The sequence below is a fragment of the Microcaecilia unicolor genome, chromosome 6 (assembly GCF_901765095.1).
Source record: "Microcaecilia unicolor chromosome 6, aMicUni1.1, whole genome shotgun sequence".
NCBI lineage: Eukaryota > Metazoa > Chordata > Amphibia > Gymnophiona > Siphonopidae > Microcaecilia > Microcaecilia unicolor.
This window is the reverse complement of record NC_044036.1, coordinates 342,740,318-342,767,903: the sequence shown is the minus strand read 5'-3', so window position 1 is coordinate 342,767,903 and position 27,586 is coordinate 342,740,318. Positions and strand designations below refer to the sequence as shown.

At 47.4% G+C, this 27,586-nt stretch overlaps 1 protein-coding gene across 1 annotated transcript; it reads left to right on the top strand.

Annotated features, from left to right (window-relative positions):
• On the top strand, positions 1-27,015 carry ENPP7 (ectonucleotide pyrophosphatase/phosphodiesterase 7). Its single transcript, XM_030206877.1, has 6 exons — positions 1-241; positions 5,139-5,284; positions 6,714-7,343; positions 14,531-14,753; positions 20,687-20,871; positions 27,010-27,015. Exons 1-6 carry the CDS (start codon positions 1-3, stop codon positions 27,013-27,015), a joined length of 1,431 nt encoding a protein of 476 aa, XP_030062737.1.
• Positions 27,016-27,586: the final 571 nt, after the last annotated feature.

Genomic DNA, 27,586 nt, shown 5'->3' with positions numbered 1-27,586 from the left:
ATGCTCGTTACTCCTCTGCTTATGGTCCTGTTGCTCCCCGTGGCCTCTTCTGTTCCCCTCCAGCAGAGAAGAAACACCACAAAACTGCTTCTCGTTTCGTTTGACGGCTTCCGCTGGAACTATGACCAAGACGTGGAAATGCCAAACATGAATGCCATGGCCAAGGATGGGGTGCGGGCACGATACCTCACGCCCCCTTTTATCACAATAACCAGCCCGATCCACTTCACACTACTGACAGGTGAGTTTCCGCGCAAGCCTACGCTCTGACTGTAGCGCTTTAAAGATCCTGGAAATCGAACTAACAAGCAAGACTAGACATATAAGCTTCCAAAATGCCCAAGGGGGGGGGGGAACCCACTTAGGGGTCCTTTTACTAAGGTGCGCTAAAAAATGGCCTGCGGTAGCATAGGCGCGTGTTTTGGGCACGCGCAGATCCATTTTTCAGCGCACCTGCAAAACAAAATGCCTTGTTAAAAATTTTTGCCGAAAATGGACGTGCTGCAAAATCAAACTTGGCGCGTGTCCATTTTGGGTCTGAGACCATACCGCCAGCCATTGACCTAGCGGTAAAATCTCACGTGGTCAGGGCCACCGAGAGACTGGGCCGGGCCTGGGGCAAGACTGCCCTCCGGGCCCCAACCCTGCCGCCCTCGCCGGCCCGCCCCCCCCCCCCCCCCCCCCCCCCGAGGTCACCGCCACCTCTCCCCCCTCCACCCCCCCGAGATTGCCACAGCCACTGCTCCCCCCTCCCAAGGTCACCACCGCTGTTCCCCCCCCCCCCCCCTCCATCCACCACCGGGCCAGGCCCCCCGCATTGAAATCGCAGTCTCACCTCCGTGAAAGCAGCGCTGCAGGCAGCAGAACGCCTCCCTTCGGCCCTCCTTCCCTCCCTGTGTCCCCGCCCTCGCGGAAATTATGCCAGACGAGGGTGGGACACAGGGAGGGAAGGAGGGCCGAAGGGAGGCATTCTGCTGCCTGCAGCGCTGCTTTCACGGAGGTGAGACTGCGATTTCAATGCAGGGGGCAGACGGTCGACGACGGAGGGCGGGTGGGACTGCAGTGCCAGGCCCCCCCTTAGTGGCCCGGGCCTGGGGAATTTTGTCCCCCCCTGCCCCCCCCTTGGCGGCTATGCACGTTGTAACTGGGCGGTAATGACCTACACGCACCAAATGCCACTTGGCAATGTAGCGGACATGCGCCAGAAAATATAAATTATTTTCGCATGTGTGTATCGGACGTGCGCCAAAAATGAAATTACCGCAAGAGTCACGCAGTAGTCGGGTAGTAACTGCATTTTGGTACACGTTGGGCTTAGTAAAAGGTGTTTCCTAAGCTGTGCTAGAGCCATGTTAGCATTTTTGAGTGTAAGTCCTAAATGTATAGGTGGCCCATAATATTCTTATTTGTAGCATTTGTATCCTACATTTTCCCACCAATTTGCAGGCTCAATGTGGCTTACATTATGCCGTAATGGCGATTGCCATTTCCGGTTAACAGAATTACAAATGGTATTGTATTAACTACTACTACTGTATTAAGGTGTGTACATACATGGTAAAGAATCTATATATATAAAAGGCACTTTGAAGCCTCAAGCCGGAAACTTGAGGCGCCCGAGATATCCGGTTTGGCCTGCAGGCTCCAGTCACTGTAGCTCCGCCCTCGCGTCAAAACACGATGATGTTGAGGGCGGGGCGGCCCTCGCGTCAAAATGCGATGACGTTGAGGGCGGGGCGGCCCTCGCAACCACGTCGCTGAGGGACAAAGGGACGAAGAGGAGAGGTGTGCAACTCGGAACGGAGGCACGGAGGAGGTGTCTGCAACTCGGGAGGGAGGGAGGACGGGGGGGGGGGATTACCCTGCTAGCGCCCGTTTCATTTTTGCCAGAAACGGGCATTTCTTACTAGTAATACAATAAGGTATAGCGTAGAGGTTCCTGAGTGATAAAACTTATAACATAAGTTAGAAAGTCACCTATAAAAAGTCATCTATGGACGTCTACATGGTTAGCGTGCACTAAAAATGATAACGCGTGTTAGTAAACAGGACAATTAGAACAAAACTAGCTGACTTATCTACTTTCAAGGTGATACATGAGTAATAAGGAGTATCAGAAGTAAAACTTTAAAAGTGATCCCTTTCTCTATTGGCAAACCTATATAATTCCCTTAAAAGCACTCATATGGCCCTGTTAAAAGGCGCAGCTGCATTTTGCACGATTTGTAACGACGTTACAGTAGCTTGTGGACGTCCTGCATAGAGCACTACTACTAACTACTAACAACCATTTCTAAAGCGCTACTAGGGTTACGCAGCGCTGTACAATTCAAACATAGAAGGACAGTCCCTGCTCAAAGAGCTTACAATCTAAAAGACAAGAGAACAATCTAAAGACAAGTGAACAATCTAGAGGACGAGTGAACAGTTAATCTGATAGGGTGGATAGATTGGGGTATTTTATATTTCTTGAGCGGTTAGGCGCCGAAGGCAGCATTGAAGAGGTGAGTTTTAAGCAGAGATTTGAAGATGGGTAGGGAGGGGGCATGGCGTATGGGTAAAGGAAGATTATTCCAGGCATAGGGTGAGGCAAGGCAGAATGAGCGGAGCCTGGAGTTGGCAGTGGTGGAGAAGGGTACTGAGAGAAGGGCTTTGTCCTGTGAGCGGAGGTTGCGGGCGGGAACATAGGGGGAGATGAGGGTGTAGCTTGTGGACGTCCTGCATAGAGCAGATTGCAGTAGTCCAGTTTTGACTGATCGAAAATCCTTGGGTGGAATCGGAGGCTTCAGTCTTTAGCATCGTATGTATCTCTGCTATTTCAATCTTCTAATGCATGATTATTATATGTATCATTAGTATTATGCTAACACTGTATTATATGTCTGGTATTTGAATTCCAGTGCTGTGAAATGTGTATATTTTTGATAGTGTCTTACTGTAGTTCTATTATTAGGTTTCAATTTACTGTTTTCAAGTTTATCTCATTTATTGTATTTAGTTTATTCTTGGTTATTTTACTATTGTTATGCTGTTAACAAAATTGTAAGTTTTATGTTAAACTGTACCTGCTGTACATCGCTTTGGGCGAATCTCTTCATAAAGGCGGTTAATAAATCCCAATAAATAAATAAACTGAGAACCTCTTCTCCCCATCCCCTTCCCAGAAATAAACAGAGGAATGCTGATCACATGAATTACTTCTTGATGTAAATGAAGTCTGAAGATTTCCTAAGAATAAGACAGGCTGATATAACAGAGTGGAGGGAAGGTCCATCAGTGGCGTACCAAGGGGGGGGGGGGGCGGTGGGGGTGGTCCGCCCTGGGTGCACGCCGCTGGGGGGTGCCGTGGCGCAAGCCTGCTGCGAGAGTTCGCTAACTTCTCTCGTTCGCTGCAGCTCCCTCTGCCCCGGAACAGGTTACTTACTGTTCCGGGGCAGAGGGAGCTGCAGCGAACGAGCAAAGTTAGTAAACTCGCAGCAGGCACGCGCTGCGGCAGCCCCCCCAGCGCCATGCACCCGGGGGGGGTCTTTCACCGGAGGGGGGGTCCATGCTGCATCGGGAGGGGCGCTGCACCTGGGGGGCACCGCCCCGGGTGACCGCCCCCCCTAGGAACGCCACTGAGGTCCACTACTTTACATTATAAAAATTCTTGTATTCCGCAAACCCCCATTACAGTTCTACGTGGATGATGGAATCAAAAGCTAGGAACTGACAATGAAGTCGGCTGAAGTAACATCAACATCTATTGAAACTTTCCTAAAAAGAAAAGGTTTTAATAACTTCCTAAAGATAAGAAATCCCGTGTTTACTAGGGTTTGGAAAATGTAGCTGCATACAATGTCAAAAACGTCTCTCTTTTGTTGGAATGTTAATCCACTCAGCTAGGTGAAAAGGAGACGAGCTGTAACGGATTTTAAAAACTAGTGTACAAATTCTAAAAGTGGATGCATGCTTTAGCTGGCAGCCAGTGTAGTTTTATCAGTAGTGGGGAAGCTCTGTCATATTATTGGGCTGAATAAATCAGCCATGCAGCAGTGCTCTGAATTGTTTGAATTTTTTTTTAACTTAAGACACTTTGGAATTGGGCTCCTTAGTGTTTCTGTCACCCTGCAGGCAGTCAGTAAACAGGGGAGTGGAAGAGTGGCCTAATGAGCAGTGCAGGGCCGCTGAGAGACAACGCCAGGCCCGGGGCAAGGCCGCCCCGCCTCCGCCGCCCCCCGCCGCTGTAGTCCGCGGTCTCACCTGCCTGCCTCCACGGCTCCGGGCCCCCTGCATTCAAAGCGGCAGTTGCAGATCACCTCCCTTCAGGCCTTCCCTCCCTGTGTCCCGCCCTCGTCTGATGTAACTTCCGGTGTCCGTGAGGGCGGGACACAGGGAGGGAAGGCCCAAAGGGAGGCGATCTGCAACTGCCGCTTTGAATGCAGGGGGCCCGGAGCTGAGGAGGCAGGCAGGTGAGACCAGGGACTGCAGCGCTGGAGGCCTGACCCCGGCGCCGGGCCCCCCTTGGAGGCCTGGGCCCAGAAAATTTTGCCCCCCCTGCCCCCCCTCTCGGTGGCCATGGAGCAGTGCATCTGGCTTTGATCCTCGCAACCTGGGTTTAATTCCCACTGCAGCTCCTTGTGACCTTAGGCAAGTCACTTAACCCTCCATTGCCCCAGGTACAAAAACTTAGATTGAGAGCCCTCTAGGGACAGAGAAAGTACCTGCATATAATATGTACAGTGCTGTGTACATCTAGTAGCACTACAGAAATGATTAGTAGTAGTAGGGAAGGAGACAGGACCTGTGTTTTACAGCACTATTTCCCCTTGCCAGTCAGGTTTTCAGCATATCCACAATGAAAACGCATGAAAGAGATGTGCATCTAATGGAGGCAGTGTCTGCGAATGAAATTCATGACTGGCAAAACCTGACTGGCAAGGGGTACTCCAGGACCGGACTTGGGAAACACTGTTTTACAGAACCAGGATCCAAATTTCACTTAGAGACTGATTCCACAAAGATGAACTGTACCAGGAGGGTCCCAGCTGAGAGGATCCTTGTACGGTGGTGTGAGGGAGAGTGAGGAGGGTTGATCTAAGCTACTATTTGTTCATCGCAGTCCTTCAAGCGTCGTTGTATCTGTGCTTTCTTTGTAGGAAAGTATATAGAAAACCATGGAGTTATCCATAACATGTACTTTAATACAACAAATGGAGTTAAACTACCCTATTACCCCACTCAGGGCATCTCCAAGTGGTGGGACAATGGAAGTTTGCCCATCTGGATTACAGCTCAGAGACAGGTATGTAACATGCTAACAGACATGAATAGGCTATAACTACCCCTTCCCTCCCCAAAACACAGACCCAGCCCTTATGCAACCTATAGAGAAAGACCTGTGGGGAAAGAAAGGGAGATACAATGAAGCTCTCCTAGAAAAGAATATCCAAAGAATGGCTGTCGGTGGAGGAAGGGGGGCCTGGTTTACGGAAAGGAGGGAGGGAGGGAGGGGGCCTGGCCTATTGAAAGAAAGGAGGGAGGGGGCCCTGGTTTACTGAAAGGAGGGAGGGAGGGGGCCTGGCTTATTGAAAGAAAGGAGGGAGGGGGCCCTGGTTTACTGAAAGGAGGGAGGGAGGGAGGGAGGGGGCCTGGCCTATTGAAAGAAAGGAGAGAGGGGGCCCTGGTTTATTGAAAGGAGGTTGGGAGGGGAACATGGTTTACTGAAAGGAGGGAGGAAGGGGGCCTGATCTGGCCTATTGAAAGGAAGGAGGGAGGGGGCCCTGGTTTACTGAAAGGAGGGAGGGGGGCCTGGCCTATTGAAAGGAAGGAGGGAGGGGGCCTGGATTATTGAAAGGAGGTTGGGAGGGGGACCTGGTTTACTGAAAGGAGGGAGGGAGGGAGGGAGGGGGCCTGGCCTATTGAAAGAAAGGAGAGAGGGGGCCCTGGTTTATTGAAAGGAGGTTGGGAGGGGAACATGGTTTACTGAAAGGAGGGAGGGGGCCTGGCCTATTGAAAGAAGGGAGGGAGGGGGACCTGGTTTACTGAAAGAAGGGAGGGAGGGGGCCTGGCCTATTGAAAGGAGCAGGACAGGTGTTAGATATTCAAGGGCTCAGGGGAGAAACTGGGGAGGGGGCCCCAAAGCTGGTCTTCAGCCTATGCCTTCTTCAGTGAGGCAGGTTTGGGGTCTAGATCTCAATCAACGGAGGTATGAAAAGGATTTCTGTTGCTGCATTTGGGATAGATTACGAGAAGAGCAAGTGGTTACAAACGTAATAATCATGGGGCTTGCGGTGACATCATCAAAAAGATGGCAGCAGCAGCCTGAAGCTCTGTAGAAGCCCCGACTTTAAAGGTGAAATTTAACCAGTTCTCTTTCAACAAAAGCACTGTTATACTTGTCTGGTAGTTGCTGAACTGGAGACAGAGAGCCGTGATGTCTAAAAAATGCGCCAAGTGGTGGCACAGGGCTGGATCAGGCACACGTAGACTGTGGAGAGGCGGAACTGTTAGATGCCTCAAAAGAGTTAGAAATTTGCGATGAGGAATATGGGAGGAAGATAGAGAGAGGGGAATAGAGGAGAGTTGCTGGATAGGACAGATAAGGGACGCAGAAGAAAGATGGGTGGTGGACATGGAGAGAAAAGAAGAGTCATTCATTGAGATTAATCTATTAGATTCTTTTTACCTTCCACTTACGTATTGAGATAATTAAGAATCTGTTTTTCTTCCAGGGTTTGAAAACCGGGTCCCTCTTTTTTCCTGGAGGCAATGCTACCTACCAAGGTGAACAAGTGAATGTGAAGAAGGTGGAAAGTGGACTCCACAAATGGGACAACAAGACAGAATGGGCACAAAACATTGAAACGGTCATGTTGTGGTTTACGGAACAGGATCTCGATTTTGTGGCCCTCTATTTTGGGGAGCCAGATTCTACTGGACACAAATATGGTCCAGAATCTGAAGAAAGGAAAGCTATGGTCAGACAGGTGGATTGGGCCATTGGCCATATTAGAAGCCGCATTGAACACTATGGGTTGAAATCCAAACTCAACATGATCATTACAGCTGACCATGGCATGAGTACAGTCCTGAAAGAACCAACAGTCAAAGAGATTGTACTTTCACGAATTGCAAATTTCTCCTTCACAGACATTCAGTTTGACCTGCTTGACTATGGACCAACTGGACTACTGTTGCCAAAAGAAGGAAAGCTGGAGCAGGTGTACAAAGCCCTAAAAAATGGCCATCCACATCTTAACGTCTACAAGAAAGAAGAGCTTCCAGAGCGGTTTCACTACTCCAAGAATCTTCGCATTCCTCCGTTGGTCCTGTATGGTGACCTAGGATACGTTGTCCATGGAGTAAGCTTGGTTCTTCCAGTAATACCCTTCTGGAGCATGTTCTTATGCCACTATTTACTTCTTGTGTTCGAAAGCATAACTCTTTCTGCTCTTCCTCACCTACTGGTACAGCACTTTTCCCCTCGTTCTTCAGTAGAATTCATTTTCCTTCAGCTGCCTTTGAGAAGAAAAGTGTTGAAGTATAATCCCTCCCCCTTCCTGATTCGCCCTTTGGCTCCAAGGCACCTCAAAATGGATTTAAGCTTTCAGTTTAAAATATTTTCTCACTTAGATATCGAATCGTGATTGCCTCATTACCCCGCTTGGACATGTGCTCTTTCCTGTCTCTTCCTAGGAAGAGTGAAGGCATATCGGGTACCCTAGGGGAACTTTCAGCTTTGTCACCCCCCACATCCCAATTTTCATAAGCTTTAGCCTATACCTGCCCCAAGATTTTCATTTCATTTATGACATTTATCTCCCACCCAAAGCTGGCCCAACCATTAGCAAACTAGGCAGTTGCCTAGGGGGGCAGCAAAACACCAAGGGCCTGATAGTCAGCTGACAGCACGTTTGCTGTCCGCCACCAGTATCAAATCCAGATATTCAATGCTGGGCTATATCCAGCGATCGGCACTGAATATCCAGGTTTATTCTGGCTGCTAAAAAGTTAACTGACTATGCTGATATTCAGTTCTAACCGGTTAACTTTTTAGCAGTCAAAGATAAGCCTGCTATTTAAACAGCCTATTTTGACCACTCAATATAGCCGGTTAGATGCTGAATAAACACTATATAACTAGCCAGGAGCCATTCCTGGCCGGTTAAATAGTTTTAAATATCAGGGGATAAGTTTTCACAGCCAGACAATCAAAGAATCATCAGTGCACGGAGAAGGGGCAAATTTCGATTGCCTTGTAAATGGCATTTGGAAATTGTCCTCATTATTTTATTTATTCGGATTTTGCTCACACCTTTATGTAGTAGCTCAAGGTGAGTTACAATCAGGTACACTGGTATTTCGGTCTACATTCAATTCAATATTATGGCTACAGTCAAATCAATATTCATTATTTAAAACTATGGTATCCAACTAGATGTGCTTATAGGATTGTTCTGGATGCAACAGTGTATCAAACTCTTGGGGGATGGGGGGTCACTAAGAATATAAAAACTAATTGAGAGTGAAGACAAGGCTGAGAGTTGCCTGGAGCACCCAAGACCCTTAACCCTGCCCTGCTCCCACCTCTACAACCACAAGTTCAAGGCAAGTCACAGATTTTAAAATAACGCATTACAATAAAAACACAAACAATGAAAACATATATAGGCAATTAGCATTACAAATACAAAATCATAATAAAATAAACAGCTGTAATGAACCCGAATTATAGCTACGTCATGCAAGGTTAAACTGGGCTTATCTGAGTAGAGCTTCTGCAACCGACAGGTCCGTGATACTGCTAGAGGCAGAGGGTGGAAGGTTTCTCCTCTGTCCTCTGGGCCTCCCTGACTGATCTGTGCTGAGGGTTTTTATCCTGTCTTGATCACGACCTCCCCCCCTCCCGTTCAGTGTCCCGCCTCTTAAGGTGGCTCTGTACTTGTGAAGGAGTGTTATTAAGGGGAAGTGGTCATTTCCTAAATACTCCCTCGCACTGATATTCAAAACAATTTAACTGGGCAGGAGAGGGTCCTGATTGGTTTGATCACCTTTGGCCGCCTAACTGCTAATGTTCAGTGGTATTTGAACCAGACAGTACCGCTGAATTGCTGAAGTGGTCCATGGGCGGAGCCAGTTCTTAACCGGTTAGAGATATAAACACCAGTAACTGATTAAATAAACAGCTACGGTTAGGACAGGAAAAGGCTATGGAGCTAACCAAGCACCAGACTGAACATCAACCGCTGCCTGTGTAACCTGGTTCAGGGTTAGGGGGCTCAAGAGACTGGTACTCACTTAGGTCCAGGACACGTCAGCTCATCCACTCAGGAGCCACACGACACTGAGAGGATTAAGAATAACTGGAACATTTATTGAACTGGATAACTGATGATTACAAGCAATGGTCTTCCCTGGGTTAACACATGTGCAAACCCTTACACCTGTCCTGTAGTCTGATTGAACTCCAGAGCGGATCTCACTCTCCCAATGTACTTCGATACCATCTGGGCTAGACTCCTAATAACTGTCTTTTCCCTTTGGGCTACCACCCCGAAAGTCTCACCTCAGCCGTGAGTAGACGACATTCCACCTGAGCCCCTGTTACGGCCGGACCCCCCAATCTCTGGCTCCTCAAATGGCTGATGCAATGTGACGGCTTACTGGGTTTGGCACCACAGGACACCCCTTTTCTTGCAATGGGTCACCTGGCAGGGGGCTATAGGTAGCTCAGACCCCAGGCAACCAAGGTCATAAATCTCAAAAACAAGGGTTACAACCGATTACCTCCCAGATGCAGCCAGAGTGGCCTGGTGAAGGCGGTTAGCTTAGCAGAGTTTAAAATGGGGTTAGACGGTTTGCTAAAGGACAAGTCCATAAACCACTACTAAATGGACTTGGGAAAAATCCACAATTCCGGGAATAACATGTATAGAATGTTTGTACGTTTGGGAAGCTTGCCAGGTGCCCTTGGCCTGAATTGGCCGCTGTCGTGGACAGGATGCTGGGCTCGATGGACCCTTCGTCTTTTCTCAGTGTGGCATTACTTATGTACTTATGGTGCCCTCTTGCCCCCTTCCCTGCCCCCCCCCACTCCTGCCCATCATAGCTGCTTTTCCAATATGACCACTGCAAATATTTTACCCTTCAGTTAGAAGCTGTTACTAACTTTCTAAATCAGAACTCATCTGTGTCCATTTGGGCCTCACCTGGAAGTGTGTTCCACACTGAAAAACTCTATCCCTAGTTATTTCACCAACCAACCACTCTGCTCCCTTCGGAAGCTGCCATCCTAGGTGACCAGCTGGTTTGCCTGATGGTTAAGCTGGCTCTAGGTAGTCACATTCTGATTGCTTTAATTAATCTGTCGCCAATGCACATTAATGTTTTACCCCTATCTCTTATACCGATATGAACTGGTTAATCTACTTTATACTGTACTTTAACATTTATGAACTTTAATGTAATACTACTCTGTATTTCTCATTCCGGAAATGGCGATCGCCATTACGACATAATGTAAGCCATACTGAGCCTGCAATAAGGTGAGAAAATCTGGGATACAAATGCAACAAATAAATATAGTAAGTGACGGCAGATAAAGACCTGAATGGTCCATCCAGTCTGCCCAACAGTCTGATTCATTCTCAATTCTAGATTAAATCAACAACGAACATGATATTATATACTTGATCATGGTCTTTCTTTGCTGTTTCTGGGACATAGACTGTAAAAGTCTGTCCGGCTCTATCCTTATGTTCCAAATACAGGAGTTGCCGTCAAAGCCTATCCAAATCCGTCTTATCGTTTGCGGGACAAAGACTGTAAAAGTCTGCCCCACACTGCCCTCACATTCCAAATCACACCAGAGTGTCCATCAAAGCTCTCTCCAGCCCATCCTAAACCAGGTCGCTATATGCAGGACTCAGACCGTACAAGCCAGCACAGCATCGGCCTTAGTTGATGCAGCCAGAGTGGCCATCTAAGCACCACTTGACATACAAACTCATATGCAACCCTTTAAGCTTTGTTTTTTTATACCAGTCATTTGCTAATTAGAGATCCAGGAGTAGCCTAGTGGTTAGTGCAGTGGACTTTGATCCTGGGGAAGTGAGTTTGATTCCTACTGCAGCTCCTTGTGACTCTGGGCAAGTCACTTAACCCTCCATTGCCCCTGGTACAAAATAAGTACCTGTATATACGTAAACCGCTTTGAATGTAGATGCAAAAACCTCAGAAAGGTGGTATATCAAGTCCCGTTTCCCTTTCCCTTATGACATCACAATATCTGAGCCAAGTATCGGGCAATCAAGCCATTGTGACATCACTGATGAGGTTGCCTCTTATTGGTGGAATGGAGTAGCCTAGTGGTTAGTGCAGCGGACTTTGATCCTGGGGAACTGAGTTCAATTCCCACTGCAGCTCCTTGTGACTCTGGGCAAGTCACTTAACCCTCCATTGCCCCTGGTACAAATAAGTACCTGAATATATGTAAACCGTTGCAAAAACCTCAGAAAGGCAGTATACCAAGTCCCATTTCCCTTTCATCCCACTGCACCTTGAATTCCACAAAAGTTCTCTTCTCCACCATCTCCCTCTGCCTCTGCCTTTTGTGTTCTTACTGCCCTGTTCCCTCTTCCCCTCTTTGCTTTCTGTTGACCTCTGTCTCCTCTCCTTTTCTGCTCCATCTGCTCTGTGCTTTGATTCCTCTCTCCCAGAAGCGGAGGGAAAGTGCTGAGGGTAATGCAGTAATTTAAAGATGAGCTGTAAAGCTCTGTGGTTGGTAAAGTCACTGAGGCCAATACTGAGAGCATGGGAGGCAGGCCAGCCCAGATATTCAATGCCAGCCCATTTCCAGTGATGGCCACTGAATATGGGGGGGGGGGGGGTTAGCCAGCTCAAACTTAACTGGCTAGGTTAATATTCAGCGCTGCCCGTTAAGTTTACAGCGGTCAAAGACAGGGGACTGCTATTTAGGCGGTCCAATTTGGCCAGCGTCTGAATATTTGCAGATAGACGGTTAGATCATGTGATATAACCAGTTAGCCGCTATGCGCTAATATTCAGCAGAGATAACCGGCCATCTCGCTTGAATATTAGCGCTTAGGAGCCATTCTTGGCCGCTTCAATAGCGCTGAGTATCGGCCGGTTTGTGTTTGGGGTGGGCTGTGTCCTTAGACTGGGAGATGCAGAATCTGCAGAACTGCGGACCAGCAGCCAGTGGGACACAGGTGGAGGTCCCGTCTGAATGTGCTAGAAAAGCAGAGGAGTTCAGTGCCGTGTGGAATATAAACAGAAACGACGAATGAATGAGCCACCAATTGCAAACGTCTGGGCTTAGGAGTACAGCCAGTGTAATAGAGAGAGAGTGCCCTATAGAAACGGTGACAGGGAGCTTTCTTTCCTTACATGCCACCTGCGAGTGATCAAATTGATCTGTAGTCAGGTACAGTGGGTATTTTTCTGTCCCTGGGGGGTTCACAATCTAACTTCGTACCTGAGGGAACCCTGACTTCCCTGCTGTTCTAATCATTAGCTCCTCCACCTTTCATTCATCCTCATCAATGTGCTCGGTGCACCCCAGGATATCTATATGGGACATTCCTGATCCTAAGCCAGCTAGTATTGAAGGAACAGTGCCCAGTGCACGGGCATTTCCCGAGGCTGAATGCCCTGACCTGAGAAGTTGAAACCCATTGGCCATTACACGGCTTTTAACGTAGACAGACTGTCCAGTACCTGACTGTCCAGAGACAGTTATTAGTATTAGAGTTGCAACATTTCTAGGAATCTGAAATCCTTTTTCCTGACATTTCATGGGTGGAAGAGAAGGCCGAGGGTTACCATATGGCTCCAGAAAAAGGAGGACGGATTGAGCCAGCCGGGTTTTACTTCCATTGCTTGGAAAGCAATGGAAGTAAAACCCGGCTGGCTCAATCCGTCCTCTTTTTTCTGGAGCCATATGGTAACCAGCGTATTTCAGGAGAGTTGGTGCCACATGTTCCACAGTAATGGGGTAAAGGGGGGGAATATTCTGTTCCCCTCACTATGATACCAACTAGCTCCTTCCTCCAGAGTAATGATATAATAACAAATACAGAAGGAAAAGAATCGCTTACAGGACATGAGCTCATAACAAGTGCAGCCCTGACTTCCAGGTCCACTCCTGCTTTTCCCCTCTGCATCCTGGGGAATATGTTCCTGCTTCTCCTTAGGACATGCGTAAGGAAGTCCAGCACTCAGGCCACCTCAGTCTGTTCCCTGGACTTGGAACTCTGAAGGATAATCTGTGGGAGAAATGTGCACTTATCCAGCACTACAGCCTGCCTGTCTTCTGATAAACCTCCAACAGGAGGCACCCCTGTTCAGTCTGCTCTGGGGGGTGGGGGGAAGAAGGGAGATTTGTGGTCAGCTCCCCTCTTCTCTGCCTTGGGTGCTGAGTTGCAGAAAAATAGCTTATAACTTAACTAAACTAGTCTGAACAAGGAAAGAGATTGTACTTGGAAAGTAAAAGCTTTAACACTGCAACCCAGGGCTACTACTACTACTACTATTTAGCATTTCTATAGCGCTACAAGGCGTACGCAGCGCTGCACAAACATAGAAGAAAGACAGTCCCTGCTCAAAGAGCTTACAATCTAATAGACAAAAAATAAAGTAAGCAAATCAAATCAATTAATGTGTACAGGAAGGAGGAGAGGAGGGTAGGTGGAGGCGAGTGGTTACAAGTCAAAAGCAATGTTAAAGAGGTGGGCTTTCAGTCTAGATTTAAAGGTGGCCAAGGATGGAGCAAGACGTAGGGCTCAAGCAATCAGTGTTTTTTCTGGGTCTGATTCCATAACATGGGCAGCCATGACCATTCCCCTTGTCCTGCCATTTCTGTCTCCTGCCTTTCTCGACGGATGGCTCTCCACCAAATGAGGAACGACCAGCCACACAGCTTCTCAGTGGTAAAACATGAGGCCGCAGCTTTACTGATACATCAACACGTATTAAACAAGTTCGTGGCCGAGCCATCTGGTACTTTTGACAACCATTGGGTAGACTTGCCATGCGATGCAGCAAGGCCGTCATCATTGTCGCCCAATGAGTGCGGTGTTGGGGTGGTTCCCGCTGTGAAGCAAGGCGACCCCCATCCTGCATCCAAGCAGGCTCGAGCGTGAGCTGTGCATTGTCCCTCGGGGTACACCAGCCCTGCAAGCAGGGAACCCCTCTCCCAGTCAATAGTCCATCCTGTTCCTTTCTGGCTCGAGTACCCCTGCTGTTGCAACAGCTGTTCTGGGGTGGGTGGGCTGGGACGCTGAAACGTGTTTGCAAAAAGGAGGGTTTGTGCCCCGTGGGGGCTACTTATCACTGCTGCAGCCCACTCCTGTCGGCCTCCTGAGTCCTGACGTGCAGCAATGATGATGCTAGAATCCATCACCTCCCGCGATAGCTGTGAGTCGAGCGTGCATGCAGGTGGGTGGGTGAAGGGCAGGGTGGAACAGTGCCCTGTTGGGTCTGTCAGCAGAGCACTTGTTTGATCATTAACTTTCCTTTTCTTTTTGAGAGAATTAAAGTTCAGAACAACAAAGGCGAGCACGGCTTCGACAACGAGGCCATGGACATGAAAACCATCTTCCGGGCTGTAGGGCCATCCTTTAAGCAGAATCTGATGGTGGAGCCTTTCGAAAGCGTGAACGTCTATGCGCTCATGTGTGAGCTGCTGGGTATCACCCCCGAAGCGCACGATGGATCTCTGGAGGTCACCAGGAACCTACTGGCAGACACAGGTACAGTACAGGAAGCAAAGAGGTCAAACGCTCTGAATCTCCCATCTCTTCCTACTAAAACCTTTTCTAGTAAACCTCCTATCAGACGCCTTTCCCTCCCCGGCTATGAATATTTGACACATAAAACTTGATTTTTGCATAGATCGTCTAGGTAAGAAAAGCAGCCATTCTGGTGCACAACTTTCTGAGTACTTTGTAAAAGGCTCGCTGAACATGGAACATTTTGCAAAATACACACTGCATATGAAATACTAGTGCCGTCTGCAGCATGTAGAGCAGAAACAAGTGATATCACGAGGAGACCTGAACACGCACATTGCAGTAATTACACACGCATGTGCCAGACTACAAATTTGGATGTCCAAGGGGAGACAGTTAATAAGCTGAGGGGCCTTTTACTAAGGTGTGCTGAAAAATGGCCTGCGGTAGCGTAGACGCATGTTTTGGGCGCACGCAGGATCATTTTTCAGCGCACCTGTAAAAAATGCCTTTTTAAAAGTTTTGTGGCAAATGGACTACGGCAAAATGAAAATTGCCACACGTCCATTTTGGGTATGAGACCTAGCGGTACGGTCTCATTTATTTATTTATTTTGTTACATTTGTACCCCGCGCTTTCCCACTCATGGCAGGCTCAATGTGGCTTACATGTGGTAACCAGGCAGTAATAGACCATTATTAAATTGGCCTTGGGGAAAATCCACTATTTCTGGGATAACCAGCATAAATGTTTTGTGCTTTTTGGGGATCTTGCCAGGTATTTGTGACCTGGATTGGCCACTGTTGGAAACAGGATGCTGGGCTTGATGGTCCTTCGGTCTGTCCCAGTATGGCAACACTCACGTACTTATGGATTTGGGATTCTGAATGGAATGTTGCTATTCTTTGGGGTTCTACATGGAATCTTGTTACTCTTTAGGGTTCCAGAATCTTGCTATTCTTTGGGGTTCTACATGGAATGTTGCTACTCTGGGATTCCAGAATCTTGTTATTCTTTGAGGTTCTGGAATGTTGCTACTAATTGGGTTTCTGCCAGGTATTTGTGACCTGGATTGGCCACTGTTGGAAACAGGATACTGGGCTTGATGGACCATTGGTCTGACCCAGAATGGCAATACTTATGTACTTAAATACTTATGTATGCACATAAAATGCCGATTACTGCCTAATTACCACCCATGTGCCAGAAAATACAAATATTATCCAGTGTGCGTATCGGACATGCGTCAAAGATGAAAGGGCCACACAGTAGTAGTAGCGGTAATTCAAAACTGACGTACGTTGGGTGCACGTAAGCACCTACGCAACTTAGTTAAAGGTCCCCCTGAGCTAGAAAACTCTCAATTCACGTGACATGACGGATGTGAATGTAAACCCCAGAGAGGTAAAAGCATAACTGCACCACCCCGTCACTCACCGCTACAAATCCCATGTTCAAGGACACTGCACAGCTGCGTCATTCTCTGCTACAAACCCCAGGTCCAAATAAGCAGATGTAAATGGGGTTTTTTGTTGTTGTTTTTTAAACTGTGCTTGTGTTGAGATTACATAAGTATAAATATGTTCATACATTTCATGTCTGCCCACACACTTCTTGCTGTCTAGTATCAGGTTTCCAAAATCACCATTAACACACATGGGAAGCAGTAAAAAAAAATTACCTGCTAAATCTACAAGAAACAAGATCAAAAATGTAACCTCCAAACAATAAGCAGAAAAGAAGCCTCACTGGGATGCTTATGCCACAGGGACAGTCTCACATTTGCAGTCAGGGCTTTGGCCAGAGTGATGGAGAGGTGGAACCCAGGTGAGGAATGGCCCACAAGCAGGTTAACCATCAGAAACCAAGAACAGAAGGCCATTGGGACGGCAGGGAGCGAAGAAGAAAGAAGCAGTGCAAAGGTAGAGATGGGTAAGGGCAGGCTCATTTGATAGCTTATGCTGAATCCACTTCCTAACGTATGGTGGAGACACCACTTGCTGTTCCAAGTATCTTCCTCAGAGGGTGGGGACCACCCTCCACTTCCTCCTCTCAAAGGCTGTAGTGCTGGATCAGGGCTGTGCAGAAACCGAGGCTCACCTGCACATCGGCAGTCTGGGGTCCACTTCGAACATCTGCACAGGGTCATCAAACCAGCTGTAGATAAGACTTTACTGAAGCAACTTCATCCATCTGCAATGAGCTTTCATTAGTGTCTTTTCTGCAGTTAAACATAGTAAACATAGTAGATGACGGCAGAAAAAGACCTGCACGGTCCATCCAGTCTGCCCAAGAAGATAAATTCATATGTGCTACTTTTTTATTTGTACTGTCCTCTTCAGGGCACAGACTGTATAAGTCTGGCCAGCCCTATCCCCGCCTCCCAACCACCAGCTCTGGCACAGACCCTATAAGTCTGCCCAGCACTATCCCTGCCTCCCACCACCGGCTCTGGCACAGACCGTATAAATCTGCACAGCACTATCCCCGCCGCCCAACCACCAGCCCCAGTACAAACCGTATAAGTCTGTCCAGCACTATCCCCGCCTCCCAACCACCAGCCCCGCCTCCCACCACCAGCTCTGGCACAGACCGTATAAGTCTGCCCAGCACTATCCCCGCCTCCCAACCACCAGCTCTGGCATAGACCCTATAAGTCTGCCCAGCACTATCCCCGCCTCCCAACTACCAGTCCCGCCTCCCACCACCAGCTCTGGCACAGACTGTATAAGTCTGCCCAGCACTAGTCCCGCCTCCCAACCACCAGCCCTAGCACAGACCGTATAAGTCTGCCCAACCCTATCCCCACCTCCCAACCACCAGCTCTGGCACAGACCCTATAAGTCTGCCCAGCACTATCCCCGCCTCCAAACTACCAGTCCTGCCTCCCACCACCGGCTGTGACACAGACCGTATAAGTCTGCCCAGCACTATCCCCGCCGCCCAACCACCAGCCCCGGCACAGACCATATAAGTCTGCCCAGCACTAGCCCCGCCTCCCAACCACCAGCTCTGCCACCCATTCTAGGCTAAGCTCCTGAGGATCCCTTCCTTCTGCACAGGATTCCTTTATGTTTATCCCACGCATGTTTGAATTCCGTTACCGTTTTCATCTCCACCACCTCCCGCGGGAGGGCAGGGCCAGAGCTCATCCCAGACAGATCCCATTAGTCCAATGAAGATATTTCACCTAGAGCTCGGTTTTTTTCCCCAGCATCTCACCCACATCCACAGCAACAGATTTAAGATTTTGCAGAAGCCGGACAAAACTCTTCCAGTTCTCAAATGTAGCTCTTTCAGGCCAAAGTCTGCCATTCAATGAAATGAATCCTGAATAGAATTTTATTGGAATAATTTTAACATCACCAACAACAACCAAACAGAGGAAGAAGCCAGTAAGAGTTTTCATAGAGAAAAACACGGCTAAATTCAAATCCCAGGACGGAATCAATTTAAAACTCTCCTTTCACAGTTTTTTTTTTTGAGGTGTCATACTATAACCCTCCCCCCCCCCCCCCCCTCACAATCAACATCTGCCCTGGTGCTATATTTGCTGAGCAGAACTCTCCGCAGAGGTATTACTGAAGGTAGATGCTGGGTGTTACAATAACTTATCATTAATTTTTCTATAATTATGAGGAGTGAGGTTAATAATTTCATCCAGTGGTTTGAGTTTCACAGGGATTTCCTCCATAAAATCCCTTATGGTTTGTTCCTCTTTGTTGACAAAGATTTTGTCCTATGCTTTTTTGATTTGTGACTGTGCAGGCTGGATAAATGGGGGGTTATATTTCTAGGCACATTTATATTTAGCCTGTTCTCTCTCTCTCTCTCTCTCTCTCTCTCTCTCTCTCTCTTTCTCCCTCCCTCTTTCTCTCTCTTTTTCTCTCTCTCTCTCTCTTTCTCAATGGAAACCTTGACAATTCCCTGTCATATCTCCTCCCCATCTAAAACCACCAGCTCTCCCAGACTGAAGCTTAGCCAGTGTCCTGTATATGGAGGCACAGATGAAACTGGTATTAGAGCTCCCCCATGTGGTCACATTGTAGAGTTCACCTACCACAAAAGAGCATGGGACAACTGCCCATGACCACGAAATCCAGCTAGTGCTCAAATGTGAGCATCTCTGGGGAAAGATGACTAAAGCAGCAAATCCAAAATATTGAGAATGACCCATTTTTTTACATCATGGGTCCATAAGCAGTCTGCAAAAGTTACATGTTTGAACTTCATTAGCTTTTTTTAACATTTTCCAGATAAAAGTAGGGGGTTGGACTGTTGTATTACAAATCGTTTGCCCTAACAGATTCACCAAAACCTCATTTTTTTTGTTTCCAGTGACTTGAGTCACCTTTTCCCAAAGATGGTCACTAATTCTCCCATACTACGGTTTCAGTACTTATGGGTGGTAATTTTTCAGTGGTTTAATAATGGTTTATAAAGTATTTGAACATTTTTACACTCATTTATGGAATGCCCAACACTCCACACGTTATGGGTCGGAGCGTTAGGGTTAGTGGAGGATGTCCTGCAACACCCAGTAGAGTGGAAGTACTCGATTATATTAATGGGGTGCGGAGAATCACTCAGAGAACAAAAGCTGGGGGGCAGCGGCTCACTGCAAATTTGTGTTGTTGGCAATGATGTTGCTTAAGAAGTGTGTGCTGAAAGCATGGGTAGATACCGAGCCACCACACCTAGATGTATGGAAAAACTGTATGGTTGAGATGGCCAACTGGGTAAGCTTCTCGTTTAGGCTCTCTGCCTCAGGGAGGAACCGCCAATATAGAGACATCTGGGGGAGAGCACTCAAAATACTCTCAGCACAAGATTTAGCAATGGGTACTTAAAGGGGTCTGCATGTACCAGGCCAGGAGCAAGCTTTGGGGAAGGGGGGGTAGGGAGATGGGAGGGAAGGGGGAGTAAATGATAAAAAGTTATGAAGCTCAGAATTGTGGAGAGAAGAATATTTATGTACTTTTGCTCTGTTTTGTTATAGAATTGTGGTTGACTGGTTTTTGTTTACAACTGATTGTCTCTGTCTTCAGTGGCCTAGTGGTTAGGGTGGTGGACTTTGGTCCTGGGGAACTGAGGAACTGAGTTCGATTCCCGGCACAGGCAGCTCCTTGTGACTCTGGGCAAGTCACTTAACCCTCCATTGCCTGCCACATAGAGCCTGCCATGAGTGGGAAAGCGCGGGGTACAAATGTAACAAAAATAAATACAATAAAAATACTTTAAAAAAAATAAGTATTTGATAGGCAAAAATCCACTAGCTCCATATCAAGGAGGATGAGGACTGGAAAGTTTTGAACAAGCTCTAGGAGTAATGCAAAATTACCTGAATGGAATTAATATAACAAAGCCCCAGAAAATGCCGACACGATTCCGGGTGCAGAAGCAAGGTGGCACCAGCAGGAAGGAGGTTAAATTGCGTCGATGTGGGTCACTGTAAGGCCTCTGAATTCTTGAGACAATTATTACAGCTGTATGAACAGCTCCATGTACACATCTGGATTATATCCCACAAGATGTACAAGGGGCATGTTTTCCAGATGTTCAAAGACAGCTGGGGGCTTCATTATGTATCCAGTTGTCCACAGTTGAAAACAGATTCCTTCAGGCACCTGCTTGTCAGTTGGATGCCTTCAGCATTTCAGCTCTGCTGTTCTTACCAACGGCACAGGAAACATAATTTCAAACTGTCTGGCCTTGGTTTAGCACAATGGAGGAAAAGGAAGGGAGATGGGGGTGGGGTACCACATCTGCACACATTTCTGTTTACTGCTTCCCCAATGTTAGGCTGACAAACAGCAGAGAGGTGTCAATGCCTAGCAGAGACAAAAAGACCTGACACAGCAGGCCTCTGGGTTCCAGTCCCAGCTCTGCCATTTCATTTCTTTCATTAGTAAGATCCATTTTACCCACGGTAGTCTGTTTCCTTTGCATTACAGGAGTAACTCCGGCACCCAGCCTGTCGGCACCCAGTCAGTCAGCACCCAGCCAGTCGGCACCCAGTCAGTCGCAGGTGGCTTTCATTGTGGCTGTAGCATTAGCCTCAGTCACCGGAGTTCTGCTCATCATCTTCCTAGGAGCTCTTATCAGTACAGCGATCAGCAGGAGGAGACAAGGGCAAGAGGTAAGACACCCAATACTACTGAAACATTTTAGAAACTTTGATTCTTAGATAATTTCTGAAATCTCCTCCTGTCTCTGGAAACCCCACCCTTCTCCTCTGCTAGCCAGTCTCTAAGCCCTCTTAATAAACTGGTATCCCATGAGATGGAGCCTCTAAGATAATAAGGTACCTTGTGCCACCCATGCAGAGACGTGGAGGGGCATAATTGAACGAAAACGTCTATCTCCATGGGCGTTTAGCTCCGAGAACGGGTCCGTGAAGGGGCGGACCGAACCGTATTTTCGAAAAAAAATAGACGTCCATGTTTTATTCGACAATTTGTGAGCTGGGCGTTTTTGTTTTTCAGTGATAATGGAAAATGAAAGCGCCCAGCTCAAAAACGAATAAATCCAAGGCATTTGTTTGTGGGAGGGGCCAGGAGTCGTAGTGCACTGGTCCCCCTCACATGCCAGGACACCAACCGGGCACCCTAGGGGGCACTTTTACAAAAAAAAAAAAAAAAGGTAAAAGAGCTCCCAGGTGCATAGCACCCTTCCCTTGTGTGTTGAGCCCCCCAAATCCCCCTCAAAACCCACCGCCCACAAGTCTACACCATTACTATAGCCCTAAGGGGTGAAGGGGGGCACCTACATGTGGGTACAGTGGGTTTGGGGGGGTTGGACGACTAAGCATTAAGCAGCACAATTGTAACAGGTAGGGGGGGTGGGCCTGGGTCCACCTGCCTGAAGTCCACTGCACCCCCTAACAACTGCTCCAGGGACCTGCATACTGCTGCCAGGGAGGTGGGTATGACATTTGAGGGTGAAAATAAAAAGTTGTGAAACATCATTTTTTGTGGTGGGAGGGGGTTAGTGACCACTGGGGGAGTCAGGGGAGGTCATCCCCAATTCCCTCTGGTGGTAATCTGGTCATTTAGGGCACTTTTTGGGGCCTTATTCGTGAAAAAACAGGGTCCAGGAAAAGTGCCCTAAATTCTAGCTACAAACGCATCCTTTTTTCCATTATCGGCGAAAGGCGCCCATCTCTGTTCGGATGATAACCACGCCCCAGTCCCGCCTTCACCACGCCCCCGTCAACTTTGTACACTTCCGCGATGGAGTGCAGTTGAAAACGTCCAAGTTCGGCTTTCGATTATACCGCGTTATTCGTTTTTGGGAGATAAACGCCTATCTCCCAATTTAGGTCACAATATAGGCGTTTTTGTCTTTCGATTATAAGCTGGATAGTAACATAGTAGATGACGGCAGAAAAAGACCTTCACGGTCCATCCAGTCTGCCCAACAAGATAAACTCATATGTGCTACTTTTTGTGTATACCTTACCTTGATTTGTACCTGTCCTTTTCAGGGCACAGACCGTGTAAGTCTGCCCAGCACTATCCCTGCCTCCCAACCACCAGCCCCTCCTCCCACCACCGGCTCTGCCACCCAATCTCGGCTAAACTCCTTAGCATCCATTCCTTCTGAACAGGATTCCTTTATGTTTATCCCACGCATGTTTGAATTCCGTTACCGTTTTCATTTCCACCACCTCCCGCGGGAGGGCATTCCAAGCATCCACTACTCTCTCTGTGAAAAAATACTTCCTGACATTTTTCTTGAGTCTGCCCCCCTTCAATCTCATTTCATGTCCTCTCGTTCTACCGCCTTCGCATCTCTGGAAAAGGTTCGTTTGCAGATTAATACCTTTCAAATATTTGAACGTCTGTATCATATCACCCCTGTTTCTCCTTTCCTCCAGGGTATACATGTTCAGGTCAGCAAGTCTTTCCTCATACGTCTTGTAACGCAAATCCCAAGACGTATGAGGAGAGACTTGCTGACCTGAACATGTATACTAGAGTCAGCTGGACAAATACCAGGTTGCCAGGACTTCCCAGACCTTCCCCTCTACTCTACTCTCCTCCCCCACCCACCACACCTGCTCATCTCAATCCTGGCAAAGCACAAACAACATTAACATCACCATTAAATATTATTAACATTCAAGTATTTCATTCCAAAACCATATCTGGGCCATGACATTCTCAGCAGCACACGCTTCCTACTGCAGAAGCAAAAAAGGGGGCAGCGAGGCTTCTGTTTTCACCCACTAACGTCTCTAGACCTCAAGCATGCCCCACAGAAAGGCGATATATCAGATCCACGACCCTTTCCATGCCCAACAGTTTACAGGGATCATCTGATGTTACCCTGGTTCTCCCCAGATGACCACTCACTGGCAGACTGAGACCCCATCACCCCCCCCCCCTCGCTGAGTGTACCCAGACTAAGGACCTCTTTCCAAGAGGACCAATGATCATCTGAGCTCTGTTGTAAATTCCACAAAGCTCAGGTTTGGGCAGCCCCTCCCACCCTTCAGCGGGGCAGTTTTGCATCAGTTGTTCATACTAGGTGGTAGAAAAGGATCAGCAGCAGAGGCCTCTCTCACTTACCAACTCTGGCAATTCCAGCTGCCCCCATGGGGTCACAGGGCGCAGAGGAATGGGAAGGGTGAAGCTGTCATGCATCTGGCCAGGCAACTCACGCACTTCCTGTGTCAGACCATTTGGAGGAGCAGAAATTGCAGATCCTTTGTATCTTCCATCACAGATGTACACAGCACTGTCCAGACACACATATATGGCCATTTTCAAAGTGGGCAGACAGGTGCAAGCACTATGCATACTTTCCCTTCACAAATTATCACGACAAAATTAAAAAAAAACTAGAGATTCACACCTGTTTTTTGGGTGAACAGTATTCCCTTCGAAACAGCACATAACACTTTTGAAAATGCACAACTCAATCAGTCACTGCTTTTCCAACCAACCCCCCAGCATGTACTTTTACCCACAGAAAGGATAGGTAATTTTCAGACAGCTAATTCCTTTAGAAAATGTCCCTCATACTGGACAGTCACTTACAATCTAATCCGGACCCAAACAGCAAGTGGAAGAGGGAGAGCTGCATCTGAAGCGAACATAAGTGTTGCCATACTGGGACAGACCGAAGGTCCATCAAGCCAGTCCAGGTCACAAGTACTTGGCAAGATCCTAGAATAGTAAAACCGATTTTATGCTGTTTATCCTAGAAATATGCTGTGGATTTTCCCAAGTCCATCTTAATAATGACTTACGGACATTGCTTTTAGGAAATTATCCAAACCCTTTTTAAACCCTGCTAAGCTAACTGCTTTTACCACATTCTCCGGCAATGAATGCCAGAGTTTAATTACACTCGCAGTGAAGAAATATTTTCTCTGCTTTGCTTTTGGAATGAGTAACCAAGTGATTCACGTCTACATGTTCCACCCCTCTCAGTATAGATGGGTTCAGCCAAATAAAGGTGGGAGGAATGAGACATCTTTAAAGTGTGTAGAAGAAAACAGTTACTGGAGGTGAACACAGAAGCTGTAGTGAAGACCTTTGAAATAAACTAATTCAAATGCTGAGCTGGAGAAAGGGAGCTGAGCTCTGTCACAAATGATGAAGTTATTCCAGGAAATCAGTTTGCTCACTCTCACTTGTGTGATAGGAAGTGATCCTACCCCCTAGGCGTAGGCCTAATGGTTAGAGCAATGGCCTGAGAACCAGAGGAACTGGGTTCAATTCCCACTGCAACACCTTGTGACCTTGGGTAAGTCACTTAAGCCACCTTTGCCCCAGGTAGAAAAACTCAGACTGTGAGCCCACTAGGGACAAAAAAAAAGTACCTTCCGAGAATAAACATAAACCACTTTGGTTGTACCACAGAAAGGCAGTATTATAAACCCAAGACCCTTCACCCCCCCCCCCCCACACTTCCCAATTGCCTCAGGTACAAATTTAGGAGACAATGCAGAAAAGCTTGTATTAGGGCTGCACAACTTCAAATGTAAACACAGTAAGATAATCATTTGCAAATTTGATTAAAGGGAAAAGGGGGAAATGGGACTTGATATACCGCCTTTCTGAAGTTTTTCCAACTACATTCAAAGCGGTTTACATATATTCAGGTACTTATTTTGTACCAGGGGCAATGGAGGGTTAAGTGACTTGCCCAGAGTCCCAAGAAGCTGCAGTGGGAATTGAACTCAGTTCCCCAGGATCAAAGTCCACTGTACTAACCACTAGGCTACTCCTCCACTCATTCCACCAATAAGAGCCAACCTCATCAGTGATGTCACAATGGCTTGATTGCCGATACTTGGCTCACTTCTGATATTGTGATGTCATAAGGGAAAAGGGGGAAAGGGAAATGGGACTTGATATACTGCCTTTCTGTGGTTTTTGCAACTACATTCAAAGCGGTTTACATATATTCAGGTACTTATTTTGTACCAAGGGCAATGGAGGGTTAAGTGACTTACCCAGAGTCACAAGGAGCTGCAGTGGGAATTGAACCCAGTTCCCCAGGATCAAAGTCCACTGCACTAACCACTAGGCTACTCCTCCACTCATTCCACCAATAAGAGCCAACCTCATCAGTGATGTCACAATGGCTTGATTTCCCAATACAGTTCCCCAGGATCAAATCCACTGCACTAACCACTAGGCTACTCCTCCACTCATTCCACCAATAAGAGCCAACCTCATCAGTGATGTCACAATGGCTTGATTGCTCGATACTTGGCTCACTTCTGATATTGTGATGTCATAAGGGGGAAAGGGAAATGGGACGATCTGTTGCCTTTCTGAGGTTTTTGCAACTACATTCAAAGTGGTTTACATATGTTCAGGTACTTATTTTGTACCAGGGGCAATGGAGGGTTAAGTGACTTGCCCAGAGTCACAAGGAGCTGCAGTGGGAATCGAACTCAGTTCCCCAGGATCAAAGTCCACTGCACTAACCACTAGGCTACTCCTCCACTCATTCCACCAATAAGAGCCAACCTCATCAGTGATGTCACAATGGCTTGATTGCCCGATACTTGGCTCACGTCTGATATTATTATTATTGCATTTGTACCCCACATTATCCCACCTTTTTGCAGGCTCAATGTGGCTTACAGAGTGTTATTATGATGCAGTCATTACATGATCTTAGATAAAGTCGATAATAAGTTAAGGTAGGTAAATTTAGAAGTAAGAGCTAGGTAGGTATTGTGAGAGGTATTATATGTTGTGATGTCATAAGGGAAAGGGGGAAAGAGAAATGGGACTTGATCTACCGCCTTTCTGAGGTTTTTGCAACTACATTCAAAGGGGTTTACATATATTCAGGTCCTTATTTTGTACCAGGGGCAATGGAGAGTTAAGTGATTTGCCCAGAGTCACAAGGAGCTGCAGTGGGAATCGAACTCAGTTCCCCAGGATCAAAGTCCACTGCACTAACCACTAGGCTACTCCTCCACTCATTCCACCAATAAGAGCCAACCTCATCAGTGATGTCACAATGGCTTGATTGCCCAATACAGTTCCCCAGGATCAAAGTCTACTGCACTAACCACTAGGCTACTCCTCCACTCATTCCACCAATAAGAGCCAACCTCAGTGATGTCACAATGGCTGCCCAATACTTGGCTCACTTCTGATATTGTGAAGTCATAAGTGAAAGGGGGAAATGGGACTTGATATACCGCCTTTCTGAGGTTTTTGCAACTGCATCCAAAGCGGTTTACATATATTCAGGTACTTATTTTGTACCAGGGGCAATGGAGGGTTAAGTGACTTGCCCAGAGTCACAAGGAGCTGCAGTGGGAATCGAACCCAGTTCCCCAGTCCGCTGCACTAACCACTAGGCTACTCCTCCACTAGCAACATGCCATGAAGAATCTCAAATAGGGAAAGGGAAATGGGACTTGATATCTTGCCTTTCTGTGGTTTTTGCAACTACATTGAAAGTGGTTTACATGGTATATACAGGTACTTATTTGTATCTGGGGCAATGGAGGGTTAACTGACTTACCCAGAGTCACAAGGAGCTGCAGTGGGAATCGAACCCAGTTCCCCAGGGTCAGAGTCCGCTGCACTAACCACCTGTCTACTCCCCCTACTTCTGAAAAACAGCACTTTTGTCACATTTCTCAACAAGTTTTAAATTCAGCTATTAAGCTCTGGTCTGTGGCTTCCTTGCAGGCTCAGTTATCCTGGTGAAGAATTTGCTTTAAAAGTCATTGCTACAGAACTCTCTCTCCTCTTGTATGGTTTCATGGATTCAATGCTTTTATTTTGCACAGGTGTAAACAGTCCAGTCCCAGCGACACCCTGACAGAAGGTCACAGACTCAAGATGGGAATGGGAGACTGCAGCACTCAACCACAGAAGGGTCACAGGATTAGCAAGTCTGGAGTCCCATTACGTTCAACAACATCCCACTCTAAAGCTGGATCACATAGGGACTTGCTGCCTGTTCCGATACATTCATTAACTGGACCCCTGCCCATTCTGAGCTTGAGTGGAGCATTCTTGGGTGCTGTCCCCATCCCGCTATGAGCTTCAGGACAGAGTTAACACATGAGCCACTGCCTTCCAGGGCTCTAGACGATCCCTGAGAATCTTCCTGTGTTCTCTTTTCTCATTACTCCTAACTCAAGGCATGAATAAGCATGATAGGCTGAAAGCTAAGAAGGGCTGCAGTGTACTCTAGACTCTGGCGAATAAAACTAACTCACTTTGCAGGTGCTGCACTTTTCTGCATGAACAGGCAGGAGAGACTTAGGCTCCATTTCTGGTCACAGCTCAGGGTCCTCCTGGTGGCAGGGGCTGGAGGTGCTGAGTGACGGCAGAGAAGGATTTGCTGCCCCGACTGCCCCT